Below are 27344 nucleotides of genomic sequence, written 5' to 3'. Positions count from 1 at the left end.
GAAAATGTAGGATGAAAGAACTATTACAAAACAACTCAGAAATATTATTTCTTTTTTTTTTTTTTCGTAAGAGACTCACCGAGTCGGACAAACCGTCATAAAGGAAACCGCAATCACAAGTGCTGCAGGAAATGAACTGTGCTGAAATATCTTTAAAATTTGACACTCGATCCCTTGCTTCAGGCACTTTGTCAACCAAGGTGAAGCAATCAGCTTCAATATTATTTGACTGTGGCGTCAATTGTTAAATGCTTTTGACTTATAATGTTGCCATTAAACCGCTTTGCTAGTTTTTGTCATTTTTCGTCTATTTTCTGGGATCTTAGGACGTTGGCATGAGATGCTACACAAGATATCACTAAAAGAGGAAGATTGATTTTTGAGGCACTTCAGTGAAACCTATACCAATTAACTGGATGCACTTGAGCGGACTGAGAGTGTAAAAATCAAATGAATTTGAAAATATTTCCACAATAGCCAAGAGATCCGCTGCAAAATACCATCCATAACTTATATATATATACATTAAAAAACGTATATGTTTCCGCACGGCTGATCTAATATCTATATACACGTTTATTATTTTTGTATTGAGTCGCCTTACACAATAATGCTTATATCACACTTTTACCGAGTTCGAGTTTTATCTAATTGGATGCTGCTTCATTACTGACAAAGTTAATCTTGATGCCTTTCAATTCTCTATTATCCGTTTACAGGCAAAAAGACGATATGTGCTTTGCACAGACGGCCGGAAGATTGTTGTTGTGAAAGGAAAGAAAAAGTGCAAAGTCAGCTTGATTTACGCGTAGCACACATCCGTCCGTTATACATGATTTGCACCGGTCCCATTCAAACTAATTGTTGGCGAAAGACCAGCGAACCCAATAAACATACAACCTGTACGCTTATATCCGAGTCTTTCTTGAGTCAATTTCGAAAGCTTTTAGTGTGTTCTTTCTGAAATAAACTATTTCTTTTCGAGAAAGCCAAGGATTGACCTATAAAAAGTAATCAGAGTTTCCTCTATACGGAGTGCAACTTAGGGAAAGGATTAAATAAGTGCGCCGGTGCGGTTGAACCGCAGTGGGTAAATTGCTAATCTACAGCTGAGACACCAGACGCCCACTGAGGCAGACTGACTTCCGGCTGTATAAACAAAAACACAACAATTTCCTTCTTGACTGATGTCATCTCTTGACAGCTTTACGCAGTTTATGCTTTCCACCTAAGCCCAATTCCTCGTTGTGCCACCGCCACAGTGCCTCGTGTCGCTAGTCTTGCGGCAAGACTAGCGACACGAGCGACACGGCAAGACTCCTGCCCTGCCACGGCGAAGGCTACTTCTCCATACATGTGGCGGTGGCTGGCTTTTAGTTTGGAAACTGGGCTCTTCACGCCATCTGGCTGTACACGATGCAACTACTTGACACGAATATGAAGAGAGGAGGGAAGGTAAGAAGGAGCTGGCGATAGGCGGATTCGAGTCGTCATTTTGGCATACGCCGATATTGACTTTTCTTGAGCGCGCTCTTGCCAGTGAGCGCAGCTGGATACAGCTCCGATGTTCGTCGTTTCACCAAAAGGAGGGGCCACACGCTCCAATTCTACATCCGTTCATGCCTTACTACCTGGTCCTAATTCGGGCTCTCACCGCTACTTTTTAACGCACTGCAGTTGAAGACGACCTCAATCACCACGCGGTCCGCCTTCCTTCTGTGCCCGAGGCCCTGAGCCAAGCGGAAAGCCCCTCTCCCGACGGGGTGAGGGGGTTCCGCAATCCGCGGCGCCAGGGTTTGAATATATTCCCTTGGATGATGGAGCGGTTTTCTCTTCTGCCTGTTCTTGTTGCGCGCTGCGCGGTAGTGCGGGTGACTCGGAGGCGCCGACGCGAAGTGGCAAAATTGACACATCAGAACCTGCGGACCTCGTTTGCCGTCTGCGTTTCCTATAAGGCCGTTCTATCGCTAGGATTATGTGAAACACAGCCAACGGCTTAGTTTTTGCTGGAGGCACGCACACTCATCTGGGGTGTGGCGATCGGTAATATGCGGAAGACTGTACTGGCACCCTGGATTTTCGTTCACCGCAAGTCAGTTCTAGCTGCATTCTGTGGCGGTCACCTGTATACAAATATATTTATTCGTAAGGCAGAAAGAAATAGGTCAATAAAGTTCACATTAACTGAAGCACGTGTTGGTAACATTGACTGGCAGCCAAAAGAATGTTTGTCGTCCCTTGTACCGATTTTGTTTACTTATTTCTGTTGCCAGTCAATAAAGTTCTTCTCGAATGCTGTAAAATAAAACTACTAACCATTTGTTTTTCTTTATCAAGACGTATATTTGTTGATTTAAGTATGGCCTGCCCGCGGTTTTCGGAACTTACTTTCGCTAAATAAGGAACAGCTTAAAACGTGTCGAAGGAACCGCACATGAAGTGAATATATGCTTTGTTTCTTCTACATATCTGCAGATCGGTGCAGTTATCTATACTCATCTGAAGAAGTTCACCTCTCCCAGCGCTGACTTCATTAACGTACTCCTAAACAAGTTCGTAATTTAGTCGTGGATGTCTCAAAGACAAATGCCTGCCGAAACTGTATTATTCTTTAAAAAAAAATGAAAACATACACGCTTGGGAGAGGAGCGTGTTGGTTCAAGTCATGGATGAAGAAAGAATAAAACAATTTGCCGGTCGCGAAACGTCGGCTTTTTTTTGCCTTTCACTAACGCATGTTCGCATGTGATTCATTAGTTTCCATCTATTATGCTATTCCGTTTCCACTCGTTTGAATGCGCCAGTGTTTTTTCTGCCGTTGTCCAAATACAAAGATGTGGTTGTGTTTTCCCTGTTTTAATTGTTTTCTTTTTTTTCATCCATGAAACTATACAGCTGGCAGATTTCTTTGTTGTTTGATATAATGTCGTTTACCTATAACTCTGATGAGTCGTGCGTTTTTCGAAGACAGCTGTTGAGAAAAGAAGCTGTATTCAAATGATCCGGTCTCAAATGAGCTATCTTTGTGAATCGTAATTGATTCAGCAGAGCCGGGGTAACGAGCGGCCAGAACATAATTCACAGAATACGTGGAATGGGAAGAGAGAAAAGGGGAAGGGCGTTGCGGCAGCCACGGTTTGCGAACCGCACGATCCGCGCCGTTTCTGCCAAATGTCGGCAGCTATATCCGCAGATTTTACTTTCTACCCAGACCCAGTTGCCCATTCTGCCGCAACGACTCGCGTGGCTAGTTATTCGCTGAGATATATATATATATATATATATATATATACGTTTTTCACTCGTCACTCACAGTTTATTGTATGTATTCCGACAGTTTCGCCGAGAGGCTCGGCTTCGTCAGGAGATGGGATACATGTATGCCATCTCCTGACGAAACCGAGCCTTTCGGCGAAACTGTCGTAATACATACAATAAACTCCTAGCATAGCAACTCCGCAAGTACGGATCTCTGACTTATTACATTTTCCCGGTCCATTGTTCTCAAACTACTCTGCCTCATATATATATATATATATATATACATACAGGGTGTTTCAGAGAACTCAGGCCAAATCGCTCCTGCGAAAACTGCTTATCGCAACGAGAAAAGGCTTGTGTGGTTTTGGTCCTGGGCCAAGGGCTCATTTAGAAAATTATTAAAGTCCGGGATAATTAAAATGTTAATTATTTTGCGTAATTAACTTTTTAATATTGTGTTTAAGGACATGGTTTCAATTAGAAAATTGCTCAGCATCATCAAAAACACAAAATCAACAAATTGCAGAACGATAGAAGGCACGCGAAGCATTTTACGGCTTTCTGAAAAGCCGCCTAAATTCGCCGGGCGTTTAAGTTTCGGTTTGCTATCGGAGCGCCACTCGGCACCGGCGTCACCGCGCCCCGTGGAGAGATAGTGCAACAGACCTCTGCTGCGCCGTCATGGCGGGACGGAGCAGAGTCTGGTTGCACAATCTCTCCACGGGGCGCGGTTCCGCCGGGCCGAGATGCGCTCCGATAGTAAACTGAAACTTAAAATCCCGTCAAATTTGTGAGGTTTTTTCAGAAAGGGGTAAAATGATGCGCGTGCCTTCTATCCTTCTGTAATTTGTTGATTTATTGTTATTCGACAATGCTGAGTAATTTTCTAATAGAAACCATGCCCTTAAACACGATATTAAAAAAGTTAATTACGCAAACATAATTAACAACGTAATTATCCCGGACTTTAATATTTTTTTCTAGATGAGCCCCTTGCCCGTGAACAAAACGACACAAGCCTTTTTTTGTTGCGATGAGTAGTTTTCGCAGGAGCTATTTGGCGTGAGGTTTCTGAAACATCCTGTATATATTGTGTTCGAAGTCACCAGGCTAGATCTAAAATGGACCATAAAAATTGACGCCTGCACGTAGTACTCTAAACTTTATGTGAAAGGTGTATGTCACAAGTCAGCTTTTGTTTGTAAAGTTACAAAACGTAGATTTTTTTTGTAAAAAACAGGGCCAAGAAACTTGCCAGGGCCAACGGCGGGCGGTGACGCAGACGACCAATTCGAGTAGCGGGGCGGGTTTGGCTTTCATGTTGATAGATGGCGCTACCTCCTTATCGAGACCGCTCGCGACCATCGTCCTATATTAAAATGAACATAAACTTTTTGTTACTCACCTTTGGTTAAAAAATAAATGCAGATAATAGAAGAGAAACATTAAAAGGAAAAAAACGCTTTTGTATAACGACGGCGCTTTTACAGCCAACGGAATTTGTCTGCATGTCGTCTGCTTTCTTTCACTGGTCGGCTACACCTTCGGACGTTGCTCCCGATGCCATCTATCAACACACGGGCCAAACGCACCCCGTTACACGATTCGGTCGTCTACGTCGCCGTCCGGCGTTGACCGTGGCAGGACTTTAGGCCCTATTTGTTACAGAAATGGAGCTATGCTTTGTAATTTTACAAGAAAAGACCGACTTCTGAAATACACCTTAAACGAATTGTTTAGATTGCTTCCTGTGGACGTCGATTTTTGCGGTCCATTTTAGATTGAGCCTGGTGATTTGGGACACCCTATAGATTGAAAATAGGAAGATGAAGCATTTTTTTTAATTATTTATTGCGGGCTGGATTTAGGAGAGGTGTTCTTGGAAATTTTGTTCTGTCATACTTCACCTTTTGTGCCATTCATGCAAGTATGTACGCATGCTCTACTTTCACTTCCAGAGAGACTAAAAGCGTCAGACAAAGATCGAGCCCGTGAAAGCAATGTTGGAAGGAATGGTCTCTATCCGCCCATCATCACTCTTGCCACCAGGAAGGGTTTGAGGTACAACCAGGAGCTGCTGGGGCACATCACTATGATCTCAGGGGAAGTTGCCAACTGCAAGCTCATTAAGCTTAAGCTCCAAGTATTGGATTGAATGGCTGAGTGTCTTTTTGATTGAAAAGAAGCCCACCACATTTTCTGAGAACTCCAGTAGTGTTTTGTTGTTGCAATTTTATACCCGCAACTCATTCACTTTGCAAATTTTGTTTTTCTAGCCTGGCTCAGCTATCATGCTGAGCGGTGAGTCTGAAACTGTACCATTATTTTAGGCGAGACTGTTCATTATATTTTATTTTGCTTTCCTGCTATTGTGGTATGTCTGTATTGTGGTCATGAAATGGTGCTTACTGGTAGCTCCTGCTTTCTACACGTTGGTCCTAAACATTTTGTAAGAGTGCTTCCACATACCTTGAGTCAAACGGAAACACAACGCGTCCTCATAGAAAAAAAAAAATTCAGAACGGCATCGCTTTAGATTTTATAACTTACCGACGTTGTGCGTAGAAGGCGCAACGTTGCGCCGCCTGACGCACACACATTTTTGAACTAATTCAGTTGAGAGTTCCCTCCGAAGATGAATTAAGCGACTGAAGCCACGGCGGTATATGGATTTGTAGGCTGATCCCTATTGAAGGCGCGAAAACTACATTACATACAGCTTTCGTATGTGTCCTATAGCCTTATATTGCTCTCTGGAATGGTCAGCTCCAGCCCACTCGAAGGATTTCTTTCTCCAGAAGCTATAAGCTGGACACTCGGCGAAAAAGATGGCGAGATTTGTGACGGCCGCAATTGGCCAGAGCCAACGCCAAGCGCGGCGCTGGCCAATCGCGGCGGTCAGAAAAGTCACCAACATTCACACCAAATGTCCAACTTAGGGCCGCAGGTATCCAGTCGATGCTTGTTCTCACGATCGTGTTCGCGGCGTTCACAGTGCACTCGTGCACTCGTCCGCTGCCGAGTCAGCTGGCCGGCTGTGACCGCACCGACAGCGTCGCTACAGAAACATAGTAACCATCCCGCGAGTCTTTTTCACTCTCGTTCTTTTTCACTCTCGTTGAGTTACAAGAAGCTAGGCGCGTGTCATATATAAATTCTAATACATTATGTGGTAAGGAGTTATTAGGGGAAATCTGCACCTACCTAAGACAAATTCAGGAAAATATTATTTAGGAATAATATTGGTTGAAGTACTTCATATCTTGACTAAGACTAGAGTGGTCACTGGGCTAAACGATGCGCGAGAAGGGGCGGCATATATACCAATCCGGGCACTGCTTAGTTCGTAGGAGTAGTATGTACTGGATTCCAGTTTCGAACGCCGACGCGAGCGGACGTGACATTATGAGCTCCCGTGGAGCGGCCTCAGCGGCCCTCGCCGGCCGCCTTTACAGGGCTGAGGATAGCACCCCGGACTAAAACGTCATCCTGCCTCCTTTGCCACAAAGTCAGTTTGTCTAAACACCGTTTTTTTGTTTTGTTTTTCATCAGGACGTGAAGGTGTGGCCGTACCATGTCGAAGACTTTTGCGAAGCGTTGATTCGTCAGGCTTTGCTTTCCGAGGTCTCGGCCCTCGGAGCTTACCAGATGAATCACATGTGGGCAGTAACATTCAAGAATGACGAAGGCAAAAAGAAAACACAGGCAACGCCAGAGCAAACGGTCAAAGGCCGCCGATGCATTTTATTGACCTCAGCCACCAGGACGCTCGCGTCAAGCTTCACTGGATGCCGTTTAGCGCCTCCGACGGTGATGTGAGAGAGGCCCTGGCGCCGTACGGCAAGGTCATGGAAGTGGCCAGAGAGAAGTGGCGTGTCGACGGCTGCCAGAGCGTCGGCACCTAACACGCACGGCGGTACTTCGGCTCAAGGCTGGCGTCACCTGCGACGACATCCCGCAACAGTTGGAGCGGAATGTCGTTGCAGTTGGTGCAGTTTGTGCGGGTGAACCTGGAGCTAGCCCCGGGCGTCGTGCTTGGAAGAGCTCCAATTTGTCTCCGGTGACAACTGACGAGGCACATCTGTAATGAGTGCGTTTTCCCACGCTGCAACGTCTGCCGTTGTTTCCGCGTCCGCGTCCGCGTCCGAACGTACGTGGCTGCTCCTGCGCCCGTGGAGGGCCTCGAGAAATCCGAGCTCCTTGTGGACGAAGGCGACGCCGAGGAAGCTTCCTTGGGCTCTTCAGTCAAAGTAAGCCCTCAAGCGAACGCTCTCCCTGCGGCGGAGGGCGTGGTGGGGACGACCGCGAACGATGCGTCACCAAATGATGGCGAGACGGTGCACGCTGCGCAGCAGGAGATGGAGGCGGCACAGGCGCCTACACCTACCGGTGTGGAGAGCATCGTCGCCGATTCAGTTAAAAGGCAGCCGACAGTCGACGTCCCGATGGACGCCGAGAAAGCGGAGGGTAGCTATACGGCGAAAAGGACGCGGGAGGAAAACGTCGCAGGCCCCACGGTAGCTGAGCAGGAAGAGCCGCCGTCAGTGGTGGGCCCTATCTCGATGCGACGTTCCAGAGAATGCAAATGCAACTGTGGACGACAAGGCGGCAGCCAAGCCACTCCCTGATATTGTGCGCTGGAGTTCGACGGGGGCCTTGGAGTCTGTGGAAGCAAACAGCAGAAGTCAACATCGCGCTGAGTCCGAACAGATGGGCGCACGACCCGAGGTAAGCACCATGAGGTCCCTCTATCTGAATGGCGGCGATGCTAGAAGCTCATTTACGTGTCGCCAAGATCGACGTTCGTAGGTTTGCGGTGAAGCGCCGGCAATATCAACTTAGTCGACTATTATTCGAGAACGATATTGACATCGTGGTCCTGCGGGAAACAAAGATCGAAAGCCTAGAGCAGACGGACCGCACGGTGAAATCGTTCCAAACTATTTTCAACGCTTGTGTCTCATACGCTGTTGGAACTTCCGGGGTTTGCTTTTTGTTTTTCCGCCGGTCTCTAGGCGTCGTTAAGACGGCCATAATTTCGTGTGCGTCTGGCCGTTTTGCGTTCTGCGATCCTTTTGTTTTTCAGGTATAGACTGGCGCGTTATAGGTGTTTATGCCGCGACTAGCGAGCGTGAACGAGGAAAACCTTTTGAAGGTCTGAGTGAGTTTTTTAAAGGTGTAAGGGTTGTTATCTACCTTGTAGACTTCAATTGTGTCTGCGCAGCAGAGGGTCGTGATAATGAAACCCGGTTTTGCGACTGAAGTTCTATTTATTTGAATGACATTTTCGCTGAAAATGCGTTAGAGGACTTCGCAAACGTCACCACCAAAAGTATTGTTTATTTCACACACTTTCAGGGCCTTAGTCATGCTCGACTTGACAGGGTATAACATTTCGGTTAGTCTTGTCCCGCTCTGCGACAATTACTCCCTTACACCTGATTCTTTTAGCGATCATGTGCTAGTTATGTTCACCCTCGGTAAAAAAATAAAATTTATAAGTCAAGATGGGAATGGTCGCCTTCGAAAATGAGCACTAGCCTCTTGAAGGATGAAGTTTTTAAGTCTAGCGTAGATGACTTAATTAAGAATTTGTTTGAAGACGAGAAGAAAATGTGGGGTACCAGGTTGGAACTTTTCAAAAAAGTAATTTGATTTGATTCAAAGAAGTAATTTCAAAAACTAATTTGAAAAAAGCAGCACCCTTAACTATCAAAAAGAGAAGAAAGAAAAAGAGCTGCTCCGTCTATTAAATTTGTTTGTAATCGAAGAAAGCGCGAAACCAGGTATGTTTGTACAAGAGATAAGAGATATCAAGAACCAAGTTGAAGTAATCGACTGTGTAAGATATTGAGGGGCTATTGTGCGTGCGCGGTCCCAGAGGCTATGGATGGGCGAAAGATCTTCGAAGCGAGCATTGAGCAACGAGAAAAGGCACGCACAGCGAAACGAGATAAAAGAAATACGCTACGAAAATACGATGAATTGGGAAAAGAAAACGATCGAGCGAGCGTTCGTTGAATATTATAACAATTTTATGGGTCAGACCGTACCACAAGATGACGGTTTTGACGCCGAGTTTTTGTCTCTTATACCCAAGCTTGAATAAGATGTTCCAGAAAGTTTAGAATCACCGATCAGCGTCCGTGAGCTTGAAGATGCCGTAGACGAATTAACTGTGGGCGAAACATCCCGGGCCGGAAGGTCTCAGTGCCGAAGTTTATGAAACGTTTAAGAGAGAGTCACCGGACGCCTTGTACGACGTGCTCTCAGAAGCGTAGTGAATAAATAAGTTACTGCCATCCTTTTTGTGAAGCCATGTAGTCTTCATTCCAAAGGTCCGTGACCCTGTTAAGCTATTATCTGTGTCCTATTACGGGCCAATAAGTCTGACTAATGTTGACTACAAACTTTACACAAAACTCCTGGCTAGACGGTTGATAATTGTTATAAAAAAGAAAAACTTTTGGGACCGCATCAGGCCTGTGGTATCGAAGGCCGCAGTGTTTACCAGCATAGATATAGTAAGGAGCATTCTAGAATATTGCGATGTTTTTGACGAACCTGTTGCTATGTTGAAGCAAGACCTGGAGAAGGCATTCGATTGTGTGTCGCGCGAGGTTTTTTTTCGTAATTTGGAGCATGAAAATGTGGGATCTGTGATTTTAGACGTGTTAAAAATGGTTTACTCAAAATGTTCGATGTTAATGATTATAATAAAGACGTCAGTGAAAGTGTACAGGTCTGATCTTCTGCAAGGCAGGGATGTCCACTGTTTCCCCTGCTGTTTGCGATTTACTTAGAACCGTTTTGTTTAAAACTGATTAACAATGATAGTATATATGGTCTGAAGTTACACCCTTGGGAAGTAAAAGTTCTTTCTTATGCAGACAACGTTCCTGCTTTTGCGTCAACCAAGACAGCGTTCGTGAGGTAATCAGCAGTGCTTCAGTCTTCTGCAAGAAAACTGGTAGTGCTATCAGCTGCGGCAAAAGCTGCAGGTCATGGCATGGCAATCGGGCCATCGTCCCCGATAATTTTGCGAATGTTCATTGCGCAGATTTTCCTGCAAAGTAACTCGGGGTGCCACTCGAGCACTACCGGGACAGCAAGCAACCACGGAGTGAAGAGACGGCAAGGGTTAAAGCCAAAGCGGAGAGCTGGAGGCGTATAGACTTCTGCATGTTTGTACGAACTACAGTTTGTAATTTATTCTTAACTGCGAAACTTTCGCGCATTTTGTAAGTGCTGTGAATGCCGCGCCTCAACGTGCAGAAACTGCACAGTTTTTGATGTTTTTATTCGGAATTCAAGCTGGGAGCGTACTGCTCGTTTCAATTTGTTCTGATCTGCTGGTAATGGTGGTCTAGGATTGTCTCATTTATTTCTACAACAAATTGTGTCTAGGTTCACAATTTTACGCGACCAGGGGCCCTAAACTCGTCAAACACAAAGTTGCAGCCGAAACTTCACAGAGCGCGCTGATTAGACGTTGGAGAAAAAAGCGCGAAGTCATCGTCATGATAGACCAATCGGTGTGCTCCGTCAACTTCGGCCCCAAATTAGTGTTTGACTAGTTTAGGGGCCCAGAACGATTGAAGTTTGCCTACCGTTATTCAAGTGCGACTGCAGTATGCACTCCCTGAGTTTGTGGAGTCATCTAGTAATCAAATGCGCTCCAGCGTACAAGGTTATTTGCGTGAAGATGTGCTTTTCTTCAGAATATTCAAGGAGCGCTTTTCCTTAGAGTATCTCAGTTCAGTTACCCGAAAACGACAGCATAAAAATTTAAGAGATGTACTGTTGACAATACCTCTTTATAGGTCATTGCACTGTGATCGTCCAGGACTAGATGTGCTTAAAAGGGTGAAAAATATCCAATAAAATGTTTGGGTGAAATATTTTTCCTTTAAATTGCTCTGTGGCGTATTTCCTGTAAAAACGTGGCTAGAACAGAAAGGTATGTTTGTACCGTGGTCGGTTAATTGTGCCCTTTGCAATAAACCCGAAAGAACAGAGCACGCATTTACTGAGCGTTGAGACGCAGTGTTTTATAAAGACATTCTTCAGTGCACGTTGAAGAAGGTTCCAGTTTTAACTAGCGCACGGCATCCGCTTTTCGCCCCGGGAAAACGAGGGGGTGTCCTTTACGATATGTTCACGCTTCTCGGCCTCCACAGTCTGTGGAGGACAAGAATGAGTGTTGATAATGCTGACGTGAATAAGAAACAAGATAGATAAAATTTAATTAAAAGTATGACCTCTATTCGCGAAGTATACCGTGCACTCTCTGAACCCCCTGATTGGCTGTCAATACTAGACGAGTTGGTGTGTTTAAAAATATTTTAATGCGCTGGCACGCGCCGGCTAAGTGGCTGATTCGCTCCTAAAGAAATTGTATGTTGGTGAATGACTGTGTGCTTTTGCATTTTGTCTAAACCAACAATAAAGAAAAAAAAGTAGGATGTAATAATTTTGTCTTATTGTTCTGTAATGCTCCTATTCGCGTGTTGTGCGTATACAGTGTTGATTGATGTGTGTATGTCCGTGACCTGAGAAAATGTGGACGGAAGGTCCAAGAATTGCTTTTTTTTTTCTTCAAGTGTTTAGCACTTTCTTTTTCCATCGCTAGATGGAGTTGTCGCCCTCAGTTTTAAACATTTGTCGACTGGTGATCTATCACTATTAAAGGGCTCTAAATTAAGCATCGAAGATTTCATTAGTCCGTTCGTCGCGGTGATCGCTCTGATTTGATACCTCTGGTTATGCTGCCTGATTGTAACAAAAACAGGTTAGGCTGCTTTTCCAGCGCGTGTTCTAGGTGCTGAATGCCGCTGTTCACGCACAAAAGTCCATGAGTGGATAGCACGCTAAACAGAGGTGAGCACGGGCATTACGTAATCGAGAGCCACACGAAGAGCGAGTGCGATACCTCCTAGCCGCTGTCGACAGAGGGTGTCAGAGCGATTCGTTGTCGCTCACGGCGTGTGATCGTTGTGTTCAATAAAGCCAGTATGCCAGTGTGTGGAAACCGATCGCTCCTTTATAAATGCTCCTGATGCCATGAAAATGGGACCGGCATCGAGCCGGCCGAGCGAGACTTCGGTGACGATCTCGGCTGTTCAGCCCCCAGTGCTTTCGGCCTCTCTTGTATGACATGCGGTGTTAGCGCTATCAAACAGAGGTGTTTAAGAAGTTTTTTGAGCCTACATATGGCAATAAACGAGCGTACAAGTCGTATGCTCTTGCTCCGGCGAGAAGCCGTGTACGGCTCGCCAACCCTTTTGATCGTATCACCTGTCGCATACTGGCCAATATATTGTTTTTAGGGTGTTAGCAGTTTCACAATTTTCTTTACTTCCGTTGGCTAACACCCTTATGCGAAAAAAGGCGTTAGCCGGAGGACGAGCCATTTACACGAAAAAGGCTGTTGAAATATTAATTGTGTAGTAGAGAGCTGGGGGCCAAGACATAAGTGGTTGTGAGGTGGTGCTCTTTGTTATTTTATATTTTGAGTGCCCCACCCTGCTACAGCCACAGCAAGGCCTGTAGGTTTTTTCTCCACACTACAATATTGGAAAGGCTGATACGTCACTTCTCTGGCATACGTGCTTGAAGTGATTTTATTACAAAGAGTATAAAATTAGGTAAATTGTTCAGAAATAAAGCGAAAAATACGTAAAGGCTATTAGGAAAAAAAATATTATTTTGCGCTTTAATGCCGTACTGAAAACTGTTTTTAACGCAGACAGCATCGCTATTTACTATTCGGGCCGTCTTTTTATGAACTGTCCTTTTGCAATCCGACAACCTCGTGTGGGCTGAAGGTTGTGTTATTGTGGGAACTCTCTGGAAGGTCGTAGTTGCGGTCGCAACGAATTTTGATGCTACAAATATGTGAATAATGCGTAGTAATATGTGCGTCGACGAAGTAAAATTGCCACTGCACGTAATATTGTGTGTGCCAATAAGATCCTCCTTTCTCTATCAAATATGGTATTGTGTCTTCTATCCCTGATTTTTCTTCGTATAACAACCCTTTGAGTTATTTTTAGTACAATTTTATCACAGCCCAAATGTCGACATTAAAACTGTCCATCAAATCTTCTTCCGCGTTACACTTTCTGAAAATTTCCTGGAGATTGAAGGATTCCAGGAAAAGAAACAGTGCCAGTCCTCTGATTCAACAAATAAGTAGGGCTCAACGTTAGTAAATGATCTCGCTAAGAATAAGAGGTTTCATTCACCGTCATCACTACAGGTGTCACTTAACTGAAAGAAATGAACAATCAACAGTGGAGATATAATATATTCTTCATATTTATTGGCCGGTCATTAGAAGACTACGGCTACTGTTGTACTGTGGCGCAGGCAAATCAGAACAATACACTGCTCACGCTTTCTCGCCATAGGTCCAAGTGAAAGCAAAATAGATATATACGAGAAAGGAGGCATTGTGAGCCGTGCAGTTCACAGCATTGAAATCGATGTGGGTGCTGTTAGATAGACATAAGAATATTGCAGTGTATTACATGGAATGTGCGTGATCTGAACACCTTGGTGGCATATTGTCTTTGATGTCACACCCATATTCGTCGGGACCACAGTGCATAACAGGAAGGGTGCGAAGATTCCTTTGATCGGGTGGAGCCACATTTGATGACCGCGGCGGTGGTTGTTTGATGAGGATGCGCAGAACTTCATGAGATGATGCAACTGTGTCTCTTGGCGGATCCAGAATACAAAAATCTCTTTCCCGTGTTGACCTGGGCTGGACACGACTGACGTCTTCGGGAGGATGTACATAAGGCCTGCGGCATCTTACTCTGAGCGAGGACCTCCTGGAACACCTGAAGTACGTTGAGGCCTTCGAGGGCGGAACACTCCACGTAGCCATGTTCCCAGTCGATCGTCGCTACGGTTTCGGCGACTTCGTAGCCGATAGCTCGTCGATGCGCGAGGTCAGCCTTGTTACCCACCACGACGACCGGTGGTGCCGCTTTCTTGCGCGCAGCCCTGACGTCGAGGATGTCGTTGCGGAGGCGTCGGACTTCCTCGAAGGATTCCGAATCGTCGATGGCAAATACCAGAAGGAACGCCTGCGCTGTGGTCATGGCCAGACTCCGCATGGCCGGGAACTGGAAGGTACCGCTGGTGTCTAGGAGCTCGAGAGTAAGGTTCTGGCGGCCACCGGTTGCGGCGCCATAGTCCCGTCGATGCAGTTCTTCTACAGTCGCGTTGTACTGTCCTGGAACGCGGTCGTACAGGAACTGGTGGATGAGCGTCGACTTGCCAACGCGGGAAGCGCCCATGACGGCAATCCGCACGGCTTTTGTTTGTTTTTCAGAGTTTGGCGGTGGGCCCGTTGGAAGGCGAATTCTGTTCAAGCTAGGCATGGTGCTGGCTTGGCTTGATCTTTAATTTGCCTTGAGCTGGAGTCCCCGGTATTTGGTGGAAGCTTGTTTTAGCCTGCAGAAATGACTTGCACTAGCTGGTAGTTTTTGTGATGACCTTAGAAACGGTGTTCACGGTGAGGATGATGCGGCGGGAGAATGGTCCAAATGAAATTGCCTGGAAAGAGATAAAATATGCTGATTAGATACAGAGATTTATAAATTCACTAATAACTACACAAAGCAAGCACGATGTAAATTGAACCAATTGTATGAATATCAAAATAGCTCACGTTGATGAAACGCATTTGTTTACTCGAGTATTAAGATGAACTAATACCTTCATGAAGAATATCTTAGGAAAATACTGGAAAAAAATTAGACTAATTGCTTCAAGAGTGGGCCCGATCTCCAGCATTTCTTCCATTTTGCATCATTCAAATTTCAAACGTAATAATTATGACTTCGTCCCTTTCCTTTCATTATCGTACCTCTCTTCATCTAAGCGTTACTCATATCCAACGCAAAATAAAAATATCTTATACTTAAATATCAATATCATGTTGCGAGCATTCGGTTCATGAATACAGATACAGACCCAGCTTTCTAAATGAAACATAAAATTAGCCCGATTGGATTTCTGGGATGTGGTCGGTTACGGACGAAGCGTGTAAATGCATAGGTGCGTTTGCGGAGGATGACAGCAATAAATCGCTTGGCCGCATTTATTTTAGGTCACCGAGCCCGTTTGTAAAAAAACCTGCGCGCGAGAGCAACCTTCTGAGGGCTGCGACCTCGTGCCCATTTAATATCACGTGGATGGGTGACAGCTTCGTGCCAGTGGAATAGGTTCGAATAAAACTGGGTCTCAGAACCCCTATGCGGGTGATGGTGACGTCACAAAGAAACTGTTATATGCAGACAGAACCATGCACGAACACGATGCGTATTGGCAGCAACATTGATGAACTCAAGTTAGGGCTTGTCGAATGAACCGTTATTGCTTTTATTAATTATCTTTTGGACGACAATTTTAACCAAGTGACTATCTACACTTTCTGGCAGGGATTAATTTCTATAACGAATACTCAACTAAAAGATATAAATGAAAATGTTATCTCTCACCATCAACGCTCCTCCTGCCTTTTATATTCTTCCCTTGCCCTTCCGCGCTTTGTTTAGTTTATTTATTCTTTGTAAGTCTATAACCACTGATAGCTGACAGATCGCAGGGCGTGCCTTGTTTTCATCATCGTTCTTAGTCGTTGACTGGTTCTTGTGCGATGTGATCGGCGGATGCCAGAGTTCAATCGGTTGAAGAGTAGTATTAAATATATCCAAGACCCACCACGACCTGCTTTAAAAAAAAAAAATATATGTCTCTGACAATAGTGATTATCACCCACCGCATCACCTGATTTAGTTACTTTTTTCTACAAGAGGCACGTCGCCTTTACCCGATGACGCCATCTTGCAGATTTCAGAAACAACCAGCCTTTCTGCTTTTATTTAGAACCGCAGCTTTGAGAGCCCAAGCAATGCGGGCAGGAGCCGCGGTTTGACGAGCCGTCGCGCTCTCGCAGGTGGCTAGGCGATTGGGCAGGCGTGGTCGTGACTGGAGCGGCGTGGCCTGGAAGCGAACACCGGCGAACACAAACGACGAGGACCAACTGCTAATTCCTTTGATGGCGTTTCCTGCGTGATCCGTCGTCTATGCACGCAGGCCTCGCAGCCTTTGAGACTGCGGGGAGCTATTCGCGCGAACGCTACTGGGCCTGGATACAGAGTTTTCTTTTTCTTCAGTTGCTTGATTTCAATCACGAGGTTTATAGGCTGCGTTCGTATTTTGAGCCGCGAAGGAGGGGCGGAACCGTTCATCGTCTACAAGCGTGTTCACCATTTTCACCCGCTTTGCTCTTTACGCCATTGCAACACACTGCACTCGCACTTGTGAGCCCTCCTGGGCAGGAGGCATCCGCCATTGCATCTCGAACGCTCCTGCTAGAGAAAGCTTAGCCCGATGGTGTTGTTGTTTAGGTGAGGGAGATCAAACGAACTACAGCCGAGGCTACAAGCGCGAGCTAGACCGCGCTGCTGACTTATAGACGTGGATTTTTAGCGCGAGCGCTCGTTCAGTGAAAGAGCCCTTCGAAGCGGCGACCTTGCGCGATCGTGCTTGTGGCATCGGCTGCAGTCTCAGCTTAAAAGTGAACGCAGTGTAGTGCCACGCGAGTCGGCGAGCGAGCGCGTGGTCAAATGATTGCCCCGATTGACTTTCGTGCGAAGGCCCAGAGTTCGATACCTGGGAGCGACGCGTATGTTATTTATTCTTTCAATTTAGGTTTTTGATAAATTCGAGAAGTTTGTTGCTTCTTCGAGGTCCGAATGTCCTGCGCGCCCGAACCTTCTACGGCGATTGTTCCAGAAGCCCACGCGTGCACCTGAGGGGCCTCCGCGTGGCAAGCCGCAGTCAATTTCGCCACACCGCTCGATCCTGCTGTTTCCCCGACATCGACGCCTCCAACGCTAGCCTTTTCATATTTTATTTTGGGCACAAGTTCGCCCCATTAAACGTTCAGTTATACACTTATTCGCCGCCTCATCATTTGTCATTCGCGACAGTATAATGGGAGCTTTGTGCGTAATGCACGAGTGAAGCCTTTTTTGTGTTTTTTTCTTCGTTTTCTTCTATTGTATCTTATAGTTGTGAGTCATCGCCTGTCTAGTCGTTCATCTTGCTTCTCTTAGGGCTTATTTTATAGCGTTGTTTCCCCTAATCATCTATAAGAAACATTTCCATCTTAATGAGCAATTGTACATCTTAAATCAAAAGATGCGAATTCTTGACACATGCCGTGATAGTCCATTTTGATGTCAGAGATAAATATTCTAGCCAAGTGGGAAATACAGTTTCGATTCCCTGACGTAAGTAAGTATAACGATTGACCTAAATAAGATCTGCACGGGCTTGAAGAAATTCAGCATTTTTTATCTACACGTGCTTGAAGATCTCCCCGTGAATGAAGAAATGCAGTTTCTCAATCCGATTTTTTTGACACCACTTTATTACACATTATGGCCATTGTGAAAAAAAAAGCATGGCCAGCGTTGTTTTATGCTAGGCATAGTGAACGATTAAACATGAGCTTTAACGGGTATGCGAACGTTGACCTCGGGTAGTATTCATTGGTAACTTGAAGACATTGCCCCAGCTTGCGTTTACGAATATTCCATTTGCGCACCTGAATCGCCATCTGAGACTTCCGCAACCAAGCTAAATTTGAATTTCTTAGGAAAGTGGATGTTATCGAATTGAAAAGCGCAGCTGACATGAGGTTCTAGCCCACATTCGTGGCTGATAGGATAAGGAAAAAAAAAACCAAAAAAAAAACATGACGATGTCCAGTGAGGAACAGCAATAATGTGGTTGCAGACGAGAATAATCCAATTAAAGAATAACAATCACAAAAGTCCTCGCACAACGCGCTCAACGAATTATGAAGCGTCCTGTATGTTCTTCCTTGTTCCTGCAGCGTCTACCATGCAACAACAAAGAAAGTGGAGGAGAGAGTGGGTATTCCAGCTGGTGATTACTCGTCTGTTCTCGCCCGCTCGCTTGCGTTGCCCTGTCGTCTGTTTCAGACACATCTATACAGCCCTTTCCCAGAATTCCTTGTGACGCCGGTGGAGGCCGCAGCGCGCGCTACGCGCAGTCCGAAAAGGTGTAGCGGCACCACGGAAAGTTTACATTGTTTGGCATTCGGTGAAGCAACCGCGTGTTGTTTTTGACATCGTCATCAATCAGCTTTCCCTATTTTGGCCTCGCGATGACATACTAGAAACTGCTGCGGTTTACCGCTACTCTGCCAGTATGAGGGTAGTGGAGGAATGTGAGGCTGACTCGACTGTTGTTGTGATTCGCTTTGTAGCCCCAGGGTCAACGCACACTTCATCAGTTGCAGATGCAGAAGCTGCGACGCCACGAGCGCCTACGTGTGCTTATCTTTCCTGGAACCTCTAGGCCGATCACCAAGGTCGAGATAAAACGTAACATTCTAGACAGCTCTCTTGACGTGTGTGTGGGTTGTAGTGTCTAGGATACTCCCCGAGACATTAAAAGTGTAAGACGCAAAGCGGAAATTTGAGATGCGTGTTACATGCTGCGTGGACCGCCGCTAATGGGCTTTCGTCTCGTTTAGCTTTATTCTCACTTCCCTGTAAAAACGCGCCTCCTAGACGCAGGAAGTTTCGACCACGGAGAATAAACGTTTTGAAAGGGAGGAAGACAAAATAACTACGTTTCATGGAATTACTTGGTACCTCCACTTATAAACCCTCCCGACTGTTTGTGCAACAGTGTGCGACTATAGTGAGTGAAAACCTATGAAACCAGGCCTTGGTTCAACCTGAGCATCCTATCATCGGTTATCAGCCAATGAGCATGCTGCATTACACCACAAGAACGTCGACGAAGAAATCACGAAGGAAGGAGCGTGGACATAACAAGCTCTTAATCTGTCAGTGCCTCCAGAGGCATAGGTTGCGGGTGCCTGCCGCTTTAACGTGAGAGGAAACCACGCACTACAAGCACCAAATTTAAAATGCCAGCTGCCAATCATCATTTTGTGAAACGATGACTAAAAAAGGTAGGGACTGCAGCACGTGTTGTTGTTTTTGACTAACCCGCGGAAGAGACGATTAAAAAAGCTCTTGTTGTTGTTTCCGTACACCTTCCTTGAGAGAGAGAGAGGGGGGAAGATATATTTCGTCTCTGAGATGCACCAGGCTCATAGCGAGCTTTTGTTTAGCGCAGCCGGCCGATTCTGGCAAGCAGCTGTGTTTGAAGTGCGCAAAAGATAAAACGGCCGCGATGCGACGTAGTTTTCCTCAGCTGCTCCGTCAAAATACATGACGCCACAGGAAGACACTCTATGGCCGCACGACGATCAAAACATAAACTTCTACCCCAGGTGAAGGGAAGGGAAGCGCTCAAGTATAATCTAATATGACGCGGCACCTTGTGGCTCGACTGCCCAACGAAGAAAGGCGACTGAACTAATGTTCCTAAAAAAATATTGCTTTACGTTGTTTCACCATATTTCTTAGCGCAGTCGACGACAGGAACCGATGGAGTCATTAGGAAGTTTTTGTAGATTGCGTTTCCCTCTGTTTCAAGCCCTCCGCAAAGATGAAGCCACTACTGCGCCTGCGCGCCGTTGGCCTTGATTGTAGAGTTCCGGGTATCGTAAAAGGTTGGGAAGAGCGTTGCGGGACGGCGAAAAACAATCTACGAAAACTCCCTATTCAAAGGGCGCGCGCAGCGTCAACGTGGTCGTCGTTTTCTCTTGGTGCGGTACTGCTTCCTAATTCCCCAATCACGCAAAGTGCATTGCGATTTTGCGGCGTCACTATGTATCCTGTTCGTGCGTCTCGAAGCCTTCTACTTAAAGTGAAGCCTAGTGCTTCTTGAAAGCACCGAATTGTTTCTGATGCGCACACTGAAGATGCCCATTCTTCTGTGCAATAGCTTCCCCTATTCTCTCTGCTTCGAATGATGAAAAAAACGGAACAAGGGACGAAGGAGACCTACCGAAAGATTAACTTCAGGTTAGAATACATTTTCGTTTTATTTAACCGTTATAAATATCGTAACACATTTTGGGTTTAAAAACGAACAGCTGAATAGAAAACAAAATATGCCGTAGAAAGAAGTATTAGTTAAACTGTGGATATCTTATTTAGCTGCTTAAAGTGAAGAGTTTGGCCAATCTAAGCACGCCAAGGCCGTGAAAGTATCCTTGCTTCCGTGTCATATCTATAGCGTCCACTGGGGCTCCTAAAGACTACTTTTGCTCTTTTCGATTGGCGGGCTGGCAGCTCAGGTAGTACTTCCTAGCAGACAAGGCATGCGGCCTTTCTCTTCCAGCTTCATCACCAGTAGCGCCGCAAGCCAGCGCTGGGCTAGCGTCCAAGTCGACGTACGCGCGTTTTGCAGCGTCTCACAGCGACCACTCCCCTCGAGCCCAGGGGCGCCAAGATGCACGCGTCTTCGGCGTTCCGACTCATTAGGCGTTGTGTCGGTTCGTTGCGTCGCCAAAGAACGACACAACAAACAGGCCTGTTCTTCAACGAGGTATTGGCTCAGGCGCCGGAAGCGTGATGAAGGCACACTCTAACTTTAGTTTCAGCTGCACGTCAAACGTCCCCCGAGGCTCTACATAAATGACGTCATCGGTTTCTAATTGGATATAACATTCTATGACCAAAGGGAGCTTTAGAAAGATGCGCCCCAGGGCAAACCGCATTTTGAGATGCCTATGCGTTCTCCTGCTCTCCGAGTTCGGCTCAACTATTGTCACAGAAACTATAAGAAAGCCAGGGCGTGCTAAACATCGCGCCTTCCATTATCGGTACGCAGTTAATCAGATAGAAGCGTACGCATGACAAGTCGTCCCCTGCATTTCTTAGGTTGACTGTGACTTTAGGTATGAGTACAATCTTGAAAAGGGGCCACAGAAGTTTGTTGAGTTCTCTCTAGGACCTAGGAGTAGACAGCAAAGACGGATACGCGGAGCGACGTATGTGTCCTAGGGACAAGCAAAGAAATGTAATTGTTGCAATGCATCAGGCAGTTTCGGTGACCTGACAAAAACCACGGCAGTGACTGCTGACAGCGCAGCCCATCTGCACCGGCGCTCATATCAAAACATAAACACGCGTCGTTTTCGAGCATGTGCAGTACCGATGATGATTGCGTGTCGCGAGCACGTAAATTAAAATGAATATAATCACTGAAATCTTAAGAAACCCAAGGTCTAACCTGCTCTGAGCACATTCCTAGAGAAAGCCTCACGGAGCTGTAAGCATGAAAATAATAAACAACGCCGTGCGTTTCTTTTTCATGTTTTTTTTTTTTTTTTTTTAAGCTGTCAGAGGTTAGAGCATTGTTGGGAACATAACTCACCACAGCCAAATAGAGTTCCGGTGGGGCTAGCTGCTCCAGCAGGTATCCATGAAAGTAGCTTGGCGATAAGGTCTCGTTGAATAACACCTCGACAAGTGCGCAGGTTGCGTTAAGAAACCGCTGGCGCTTCTCGCAGGCCGACAGGAGTGACGCGTCTCAAAACGAAACAGGTGTTCGGATCGTTCCTTGGAAACGTTTTTTTGCTTTTTCACGCGGGTTGCCGGAAGGTTTGCTCCCGTGGATGCCGGCTTCAATATGAAGATCCATCGGAGCCGGGGGTCCCTTTTATACGACGAATCCGTTACGTGTTCCGCCGATTTCACCCTTTCACCGGCGTCCCCCTCGCCCCTACGGTCTTTCTTTTCTCCTCATCCTTTTACGCAAGATTTTTTCTTCGTCTTTTTTCAGCTTTTTTTTTTTTCGCTCATGTGACCGAGGAGAGAGGGTGAAACGGAGCCTCGTGTTTCTGGGTCTCTCGCGTTACATGACTAATGGAGCGCTGAAATCGGCTTACGGCGTCGGCCTGCGCTCGCGTGGCGTCGGCTTCGGTCGACGCATAGATGTACAGACATGCGGGCTTCTGATCCCTGCCCCCCCCCCCCCCCCCCCCCCCTTTTTCTAACACGTGTTGTGGAGCGAAACCGGGCGCCAAACACGAGGATTGCGGTCCATGTGATTCTCAAAATACTCTGCTTTTGTAACACCGCGCGCTTGGCCTTATTTCTTTGTTTTCCGCCGCCCCCGTCCGACCGCTTCGGCGTCAAATGTTAAATGTGTCTGTCAGGCAGATCACACGAAACGTGATGCAGTTTGCCACTCTACGACTGCGTCGGCTTCAATTGCAAAATGACCTAAAAGAAAGTAAAAGAGAAAGTCAATATAAGCCGTGGGAAGAATGCGTGCACATTTTTTCCCTCATATGTTGCGCCCTGTAGTTCTTTACATATTGATGACGGCTAAATAAAACCTGAAAGTATTTCTGTTTGGGACACCTTTTTTATGTCACGTGAATATGTGCATTCGAGATATCTTCTGGCGCATTCCGATGGCACCTGCACAGGCACACACAAACGATTCGAGCAGTAGAGTGTCTTGGATTAGGCAAGTTAGTTACAGGCATACCATTCCTTTTTTTTTTTGTCGGTTTGTGTCGAAGCGCAGCTGTGTCGTCGGTAAGATCGCCAAAGCGGTGGGGGATACGGCGGGCTGACCGCGGGGATGGGGGAGATGTCGCCCTCAGGGCGCCTCGAGCGGGCGTCTGCCTAATTGGGGAGCCGGCACAATGGGACGCACTCCCACGGGTGGCTGCCCGATGGGGCTTTAGGGGTAGTAAACCGTGCCGAACATGTCGGCTTTACTTTCATTGTGTGAGCGGGCCGGGTTCATGGGTGCGCCCATCTTCACGGCGCCTTCTTGTAATGTCTGTCAAAGAAAGCGTGGGTTCTTTGCGTGTTTTATTTTGGTTATCCGTTTGAGACACCACGTTGTTGTTCTGCTTGTGTGGTTTTAGGACCGACCGTCTACCAGAAAGGAAATAGCGTGGGAATCTGGGTGATTGGTTCGGACGATTGGGAGAGGGAACCTACACCGACCGTGCACCGACTCTAATGGTCCGTTCACACTCTTGCAACCGAGTACGACCGAGTACGATCTCTTAAGGCTCGTTCACACTCTTGCAACCGAGTACGACCGAGAGAGACAAGACCAGTTTTTAATCGTCTTGCGACTCCTTAGGACCAGGCGCGCTGCTGCGGGGCTGGTCCTAAGACGTCGTAAGAAGATTAAAAACCGGTCTGGTCTCTCTCGGTCGTACTCGGTTGCAAGAGTGTGAACGGGCCTTAAGATGGAGGGGCAAAGGATGAGAAGGGCTTTTTGAGGTGGATCAAGCTGGGTTGCAGTTGGGTTCCTTGTGGGGGTTTTGGAGGACGGAAAGTGCCGGGCGGCGACGTCTGGTCGCGCCCACCACTGTCAACGTACTATGATAAATAAATCTATCTAAGTTAAAGTCTAAAGGCCCGTTCACACTCTTGCGACCGAATAAGACCGATAGAGACCAGACCGGTTTGTAAGCCTCTTGTGATCTCTTAGGACCAGCTCCGTTGCATCGCATCCGGCCCTAGCAAGTGGCAAAAGGCTTAAACACCGGTCTGGTCTTTCTCGGTCTTACTCGGTCGGAAGAGTGTGAACAGGCCTTAATGCCATTTGACTGAACCTCACTTCGCAACGTCTTCGCCATCAGGCCCCTTGTTGCAAGCGGCCGGACACCATCATCAACATCGACGACACCTTTTCGTATCTAGGCATTTAACCGATTGCCAGCAATTTGAACATGAAGCAATAACTTGAGCTTGCTATATACTTACAGCGTGTTTCGTATCTTACCAATTTTAAATGATATAAGCAGTTTTCTATCCCTTTCGAGGGGGGGGGGGGGGGCTCAAATACTACTTTACGAATACATTTTTCAGAAAATGTACGGGAGTCTTCCATGATACTAGTAATATTCCGTGTCAGAGACCATATGTAATTATACAAGGTGTTCCACGAAAGGTGGGCAAATTCGATATTGCGAAAACTACGCGTCGCAACAAAATAGAAGCTTGTGTCGTAGTGGTGCTTTGCCAGGGGCCCATTTAGGAACAGTATTAACGTTTGGAATAATTAAGTTGTTAATTAGTTATCCGTAATTAACTTTTTAATATTGTCTTTAAGAACGTGCTTTTCATTAGGAAAATTGATAAGCATCACCGAAAAACTCTAAATCAATAAATTGCAGAATTAAAGAAGGTACGCACGGCATTTTACGGCATTTCACCACACAACTTCGACGAGTTTTTAAGTTTTGGTTTGCAATCGGAGCGCTTCTCGGCCCCGACGGTACCGCGCCCCGTCGAGAAATAGAGCAACCAACCTCTGCTGCGTTGCCCTGGCGCACCGAAAGTTGGTTGCGCTCTCAACACACGTGCGCCCAACTTCCGTTCATGCTACGAGGCAGGCAAGGGGGTGGCATCGCTCCGAGACCACCGGGGTGCAGGACCGCGGGCGCGATGTGCTCCGATAAGAAAGCGAAACCCAGGAACGCTTCCGAATTGAGAGTTTTTTTTGAACGCCGTAAAATGCTGCCCCTGCGTTATATCCTTCTAAAAAGTGTTACTTTAGTGGTTTTCGATGACCCTGAGCAAGTTTCTAATTTGAACTATATGGCTATTTTGAATATTTAAAAAGTTAATTAACGACTTTTAATTGATTAGCCGACTGATCGTTGCGATTAGCCCCTTATACTATGTACCCCTGCCCGTGTAACTCACCTGCACAAACCGCATTAGTGTAACTTTTACGACGTTTAAAAAAAATCGGTTAAGGTAAAAAAAGAACATCCTGTATATAAATAAATATATATATTTTGATCATAACGTTCAGCATTATTATTATTATAATTACAGATTTTCGCCTGTTACTGTTACTGGCAGCTGCCATTTTGAATGCTGGTGGCGTTTTGTGCGCCCATCGGGTGCATTACTTGGTGGCAATCACTAAATCCGAGACCAATATTCTCGTACTCTAGAATGTTACCTTTTGGCGAAAACTCAATCGGGCTATAAATACTAAAATTACAAGCTTCAAATATTTAAAATATGCCACGAAAAAAATTAAACTGATTTCCTGGTACACTATTCCGATATTTACGAGTCCTCAGCCCAGCACGCGCATATTCTTTGCCTCGAAAAACGAGCAAATAGCCCGCGCACGAACACTGAAAATGGAACCGGCCAAAATCCCCCCCCCCTTTTTTTTAATTGTCTATAGACATATTCCTAAGTTACCCAAGCATCAAGAGGAATGATGGGAATATAGGTGTGCGCGCAGCGCTCTGACATCTGCCAGCCAGCGCGGTTACAGATAAAACATCTAGAAAACGATTGGTCGTGAGAGGCAAATTACGGCAGGCAGCGCCGAATGCGAAACAACTTGCCTACAAAACTGCCATTATTCCTATCTTGAAATACCCGAGTGTCATTTCGGACCCTTACACAAAACAAAGATATCAATAGGCTGGAAATGGTACAAAGAAAAAAAATTAAAGCCGTTTACAACTCCCCGTAACGCCGAATTAGAGCACAGCTCTTGAGGAGGAGGATCAAGGTGTAGTGAGGGGAGGGTATACCCCTTTTCCCTCCTCCTCTCCTCGTCATCCTGCGTGCTACTCCTCCTCCCCTCCTCTCTCCTCCTCCCCTCCTCCTTCTTCACCCCCCGTGGCCCCCGTGAGGTCACGTGACCTCACGGTTACGCCGACGCAGACGCCAACGGCGACGCCGCTTAATGGTACGTTTACACTTGCGGATCCGCTAGCGGATCCGCCCAGCTCTTGCCGCTGGGGCGAAACGCTGGGCGGAAAACGCGGCGGCGAGCCGTTTTGGTCCAGGACCTATTTCTGCCGCCGAACGAGGCGTTTCGCTGACCGGAAGTGACATTCTTGCGCGGCGCGACGGTGCCTACGTCACGAGTACGCGTTCTTCCGGGAGCAGCAACGCCCGGGAGAGAGAGAGCCGAGGCGGGAACTCTCGCGCCTTCTCGTCATATTTGACGAGACGTTACGGGAACCGCTGCCGCAGCCGGCGCTGCCGCCACTGCTCGAAGGAAATAGATGTAAACACAACCCGCTCGTCGCCGCTGCCGCCGGGAGCGGATCCGCTCGCGCGGCAGCGGATTTCTTTTCAAGTGTAAACGTACCATAAGACGGAAACGGGCGCCTAAAAGCTGCGCTCTGAAAGTGGTTAGATTCATCGACGAGGTATATAACAGGCATGATTCAGTTTGCGAGTTACTTAATAAAGCACACTTATGAATCCTTTTTACGAGAAATATTATGAACAGATTGAAACTGCTTTTCGAGATAATTCGTGGCATGATCATCATCAACCGCGACGAGTACATGTCATTTTCTGCACGTTACTAAACCCGTAGCCATCATCCTTATTATATCATTAAGCCATTGCATCGAAATACCGTTTTCCAATACTCATATTTTTCTCGCACTTTCACAGGTTGGAATAACTTACCCGCTAAAACAACGAACTGTAGTTTCCTCATTTCATTTCTCGATTCTGTACAAAAAACATTTTAATGTTTAGTGAAGGTTTCGTTTGTACTTACTTGCATGTCTATCCTTTCGCGGCATATTTGTGTGATATGGTTTTTGTCTGTTTGTTTGTTATTTTGTAATGTCATGAATGTAACCATTCCTACAATAATCCTGAACAAGGACCAGTAGTGTACATAAATAAATAAATAAAAACGTAAAAGCCTCATACAAATGGCACCCTGTACCCGCGTTCGTCAACGCCTTATTGTGGTTATTTAAAACTAATCTTTTTTTTAAGGAGGAGGTAAGCGCGTATGATGCGTTAACCTACATTCACGGAAATTCTTCTTGCTGCTTGGGTAATTTTCAATAGGTCGGTTGGCGCGTGCGGTATTGTGGCCTCAGCGGACAACGCCTCCGCCGTCCAGACGTGAAACCTAGGAGAAAAAAAAAAACACAAAAATGTCTGTTTTTCCCGTGCACTCGGGCCCGTGGACTTTCCGCTGGGAGTGTCTGGTTCTTACCTCGACGGACACTGGCTCGTACGGAGCGCCAGAGATCTCTCCGCATAAACGCGCTCATAAAACTGTCGTTGCCGCCGTTGAGGCACGAAACTTGTTTCAATGAAACGCATTGTCTGATC

The 27344-nt window shown here is 46.4% G+C and overlaps 1 protein-coding gene across 1 annotated transcript; it reads right to left on the bottom strand.

Annotated features, from left to right (window-relative positions):
- Positions 1–13568: 13568 nt before the first annotated feature.
- Positions 13569–21875, bottom strand: LOC8053687 (GTP-binding protein Rhes). Its single transcript, XM_029995800.4, has 2 exons — positions 21619–21875; positions 13569–14832 (listed from the first exon to the last, which is right to left on the bottom strand). The coding sequence occupies exon 2, from the start codon at positions 14655–14657 to the stop codon at positions 13962–13964; it is 696 nt and encodes a 231-aa protein (XP_029851660.1). The 5' UTR covers positions 14658–14832; positions 21619–21875; the 3' UTR covers positions 13569–13961.
- Positions 21876–27344: the final 5469 nt, after the last annotated feature.

Source organism: Ixodes scapularis, unplaced genomic scaffold (genome assembly GCF_016920785.2).
Source record: "Ixodes scapularis isolate PalLabHiFi unplaced genomic scaffold, ASM1692078v2 PGA_scaffold6__148_contigs__length_123643588, whole genome shotgun sequence".
Taxonomy (NCBI): Eukaryota; Metazoa; Arthropoda; class Arachnida; order Ixodida; family Ixodidae; genus Ixodes; species Ixodes scapularis.
This window is presented reverse-complemented; position numbering and strand designations above follow the sequence as displayed.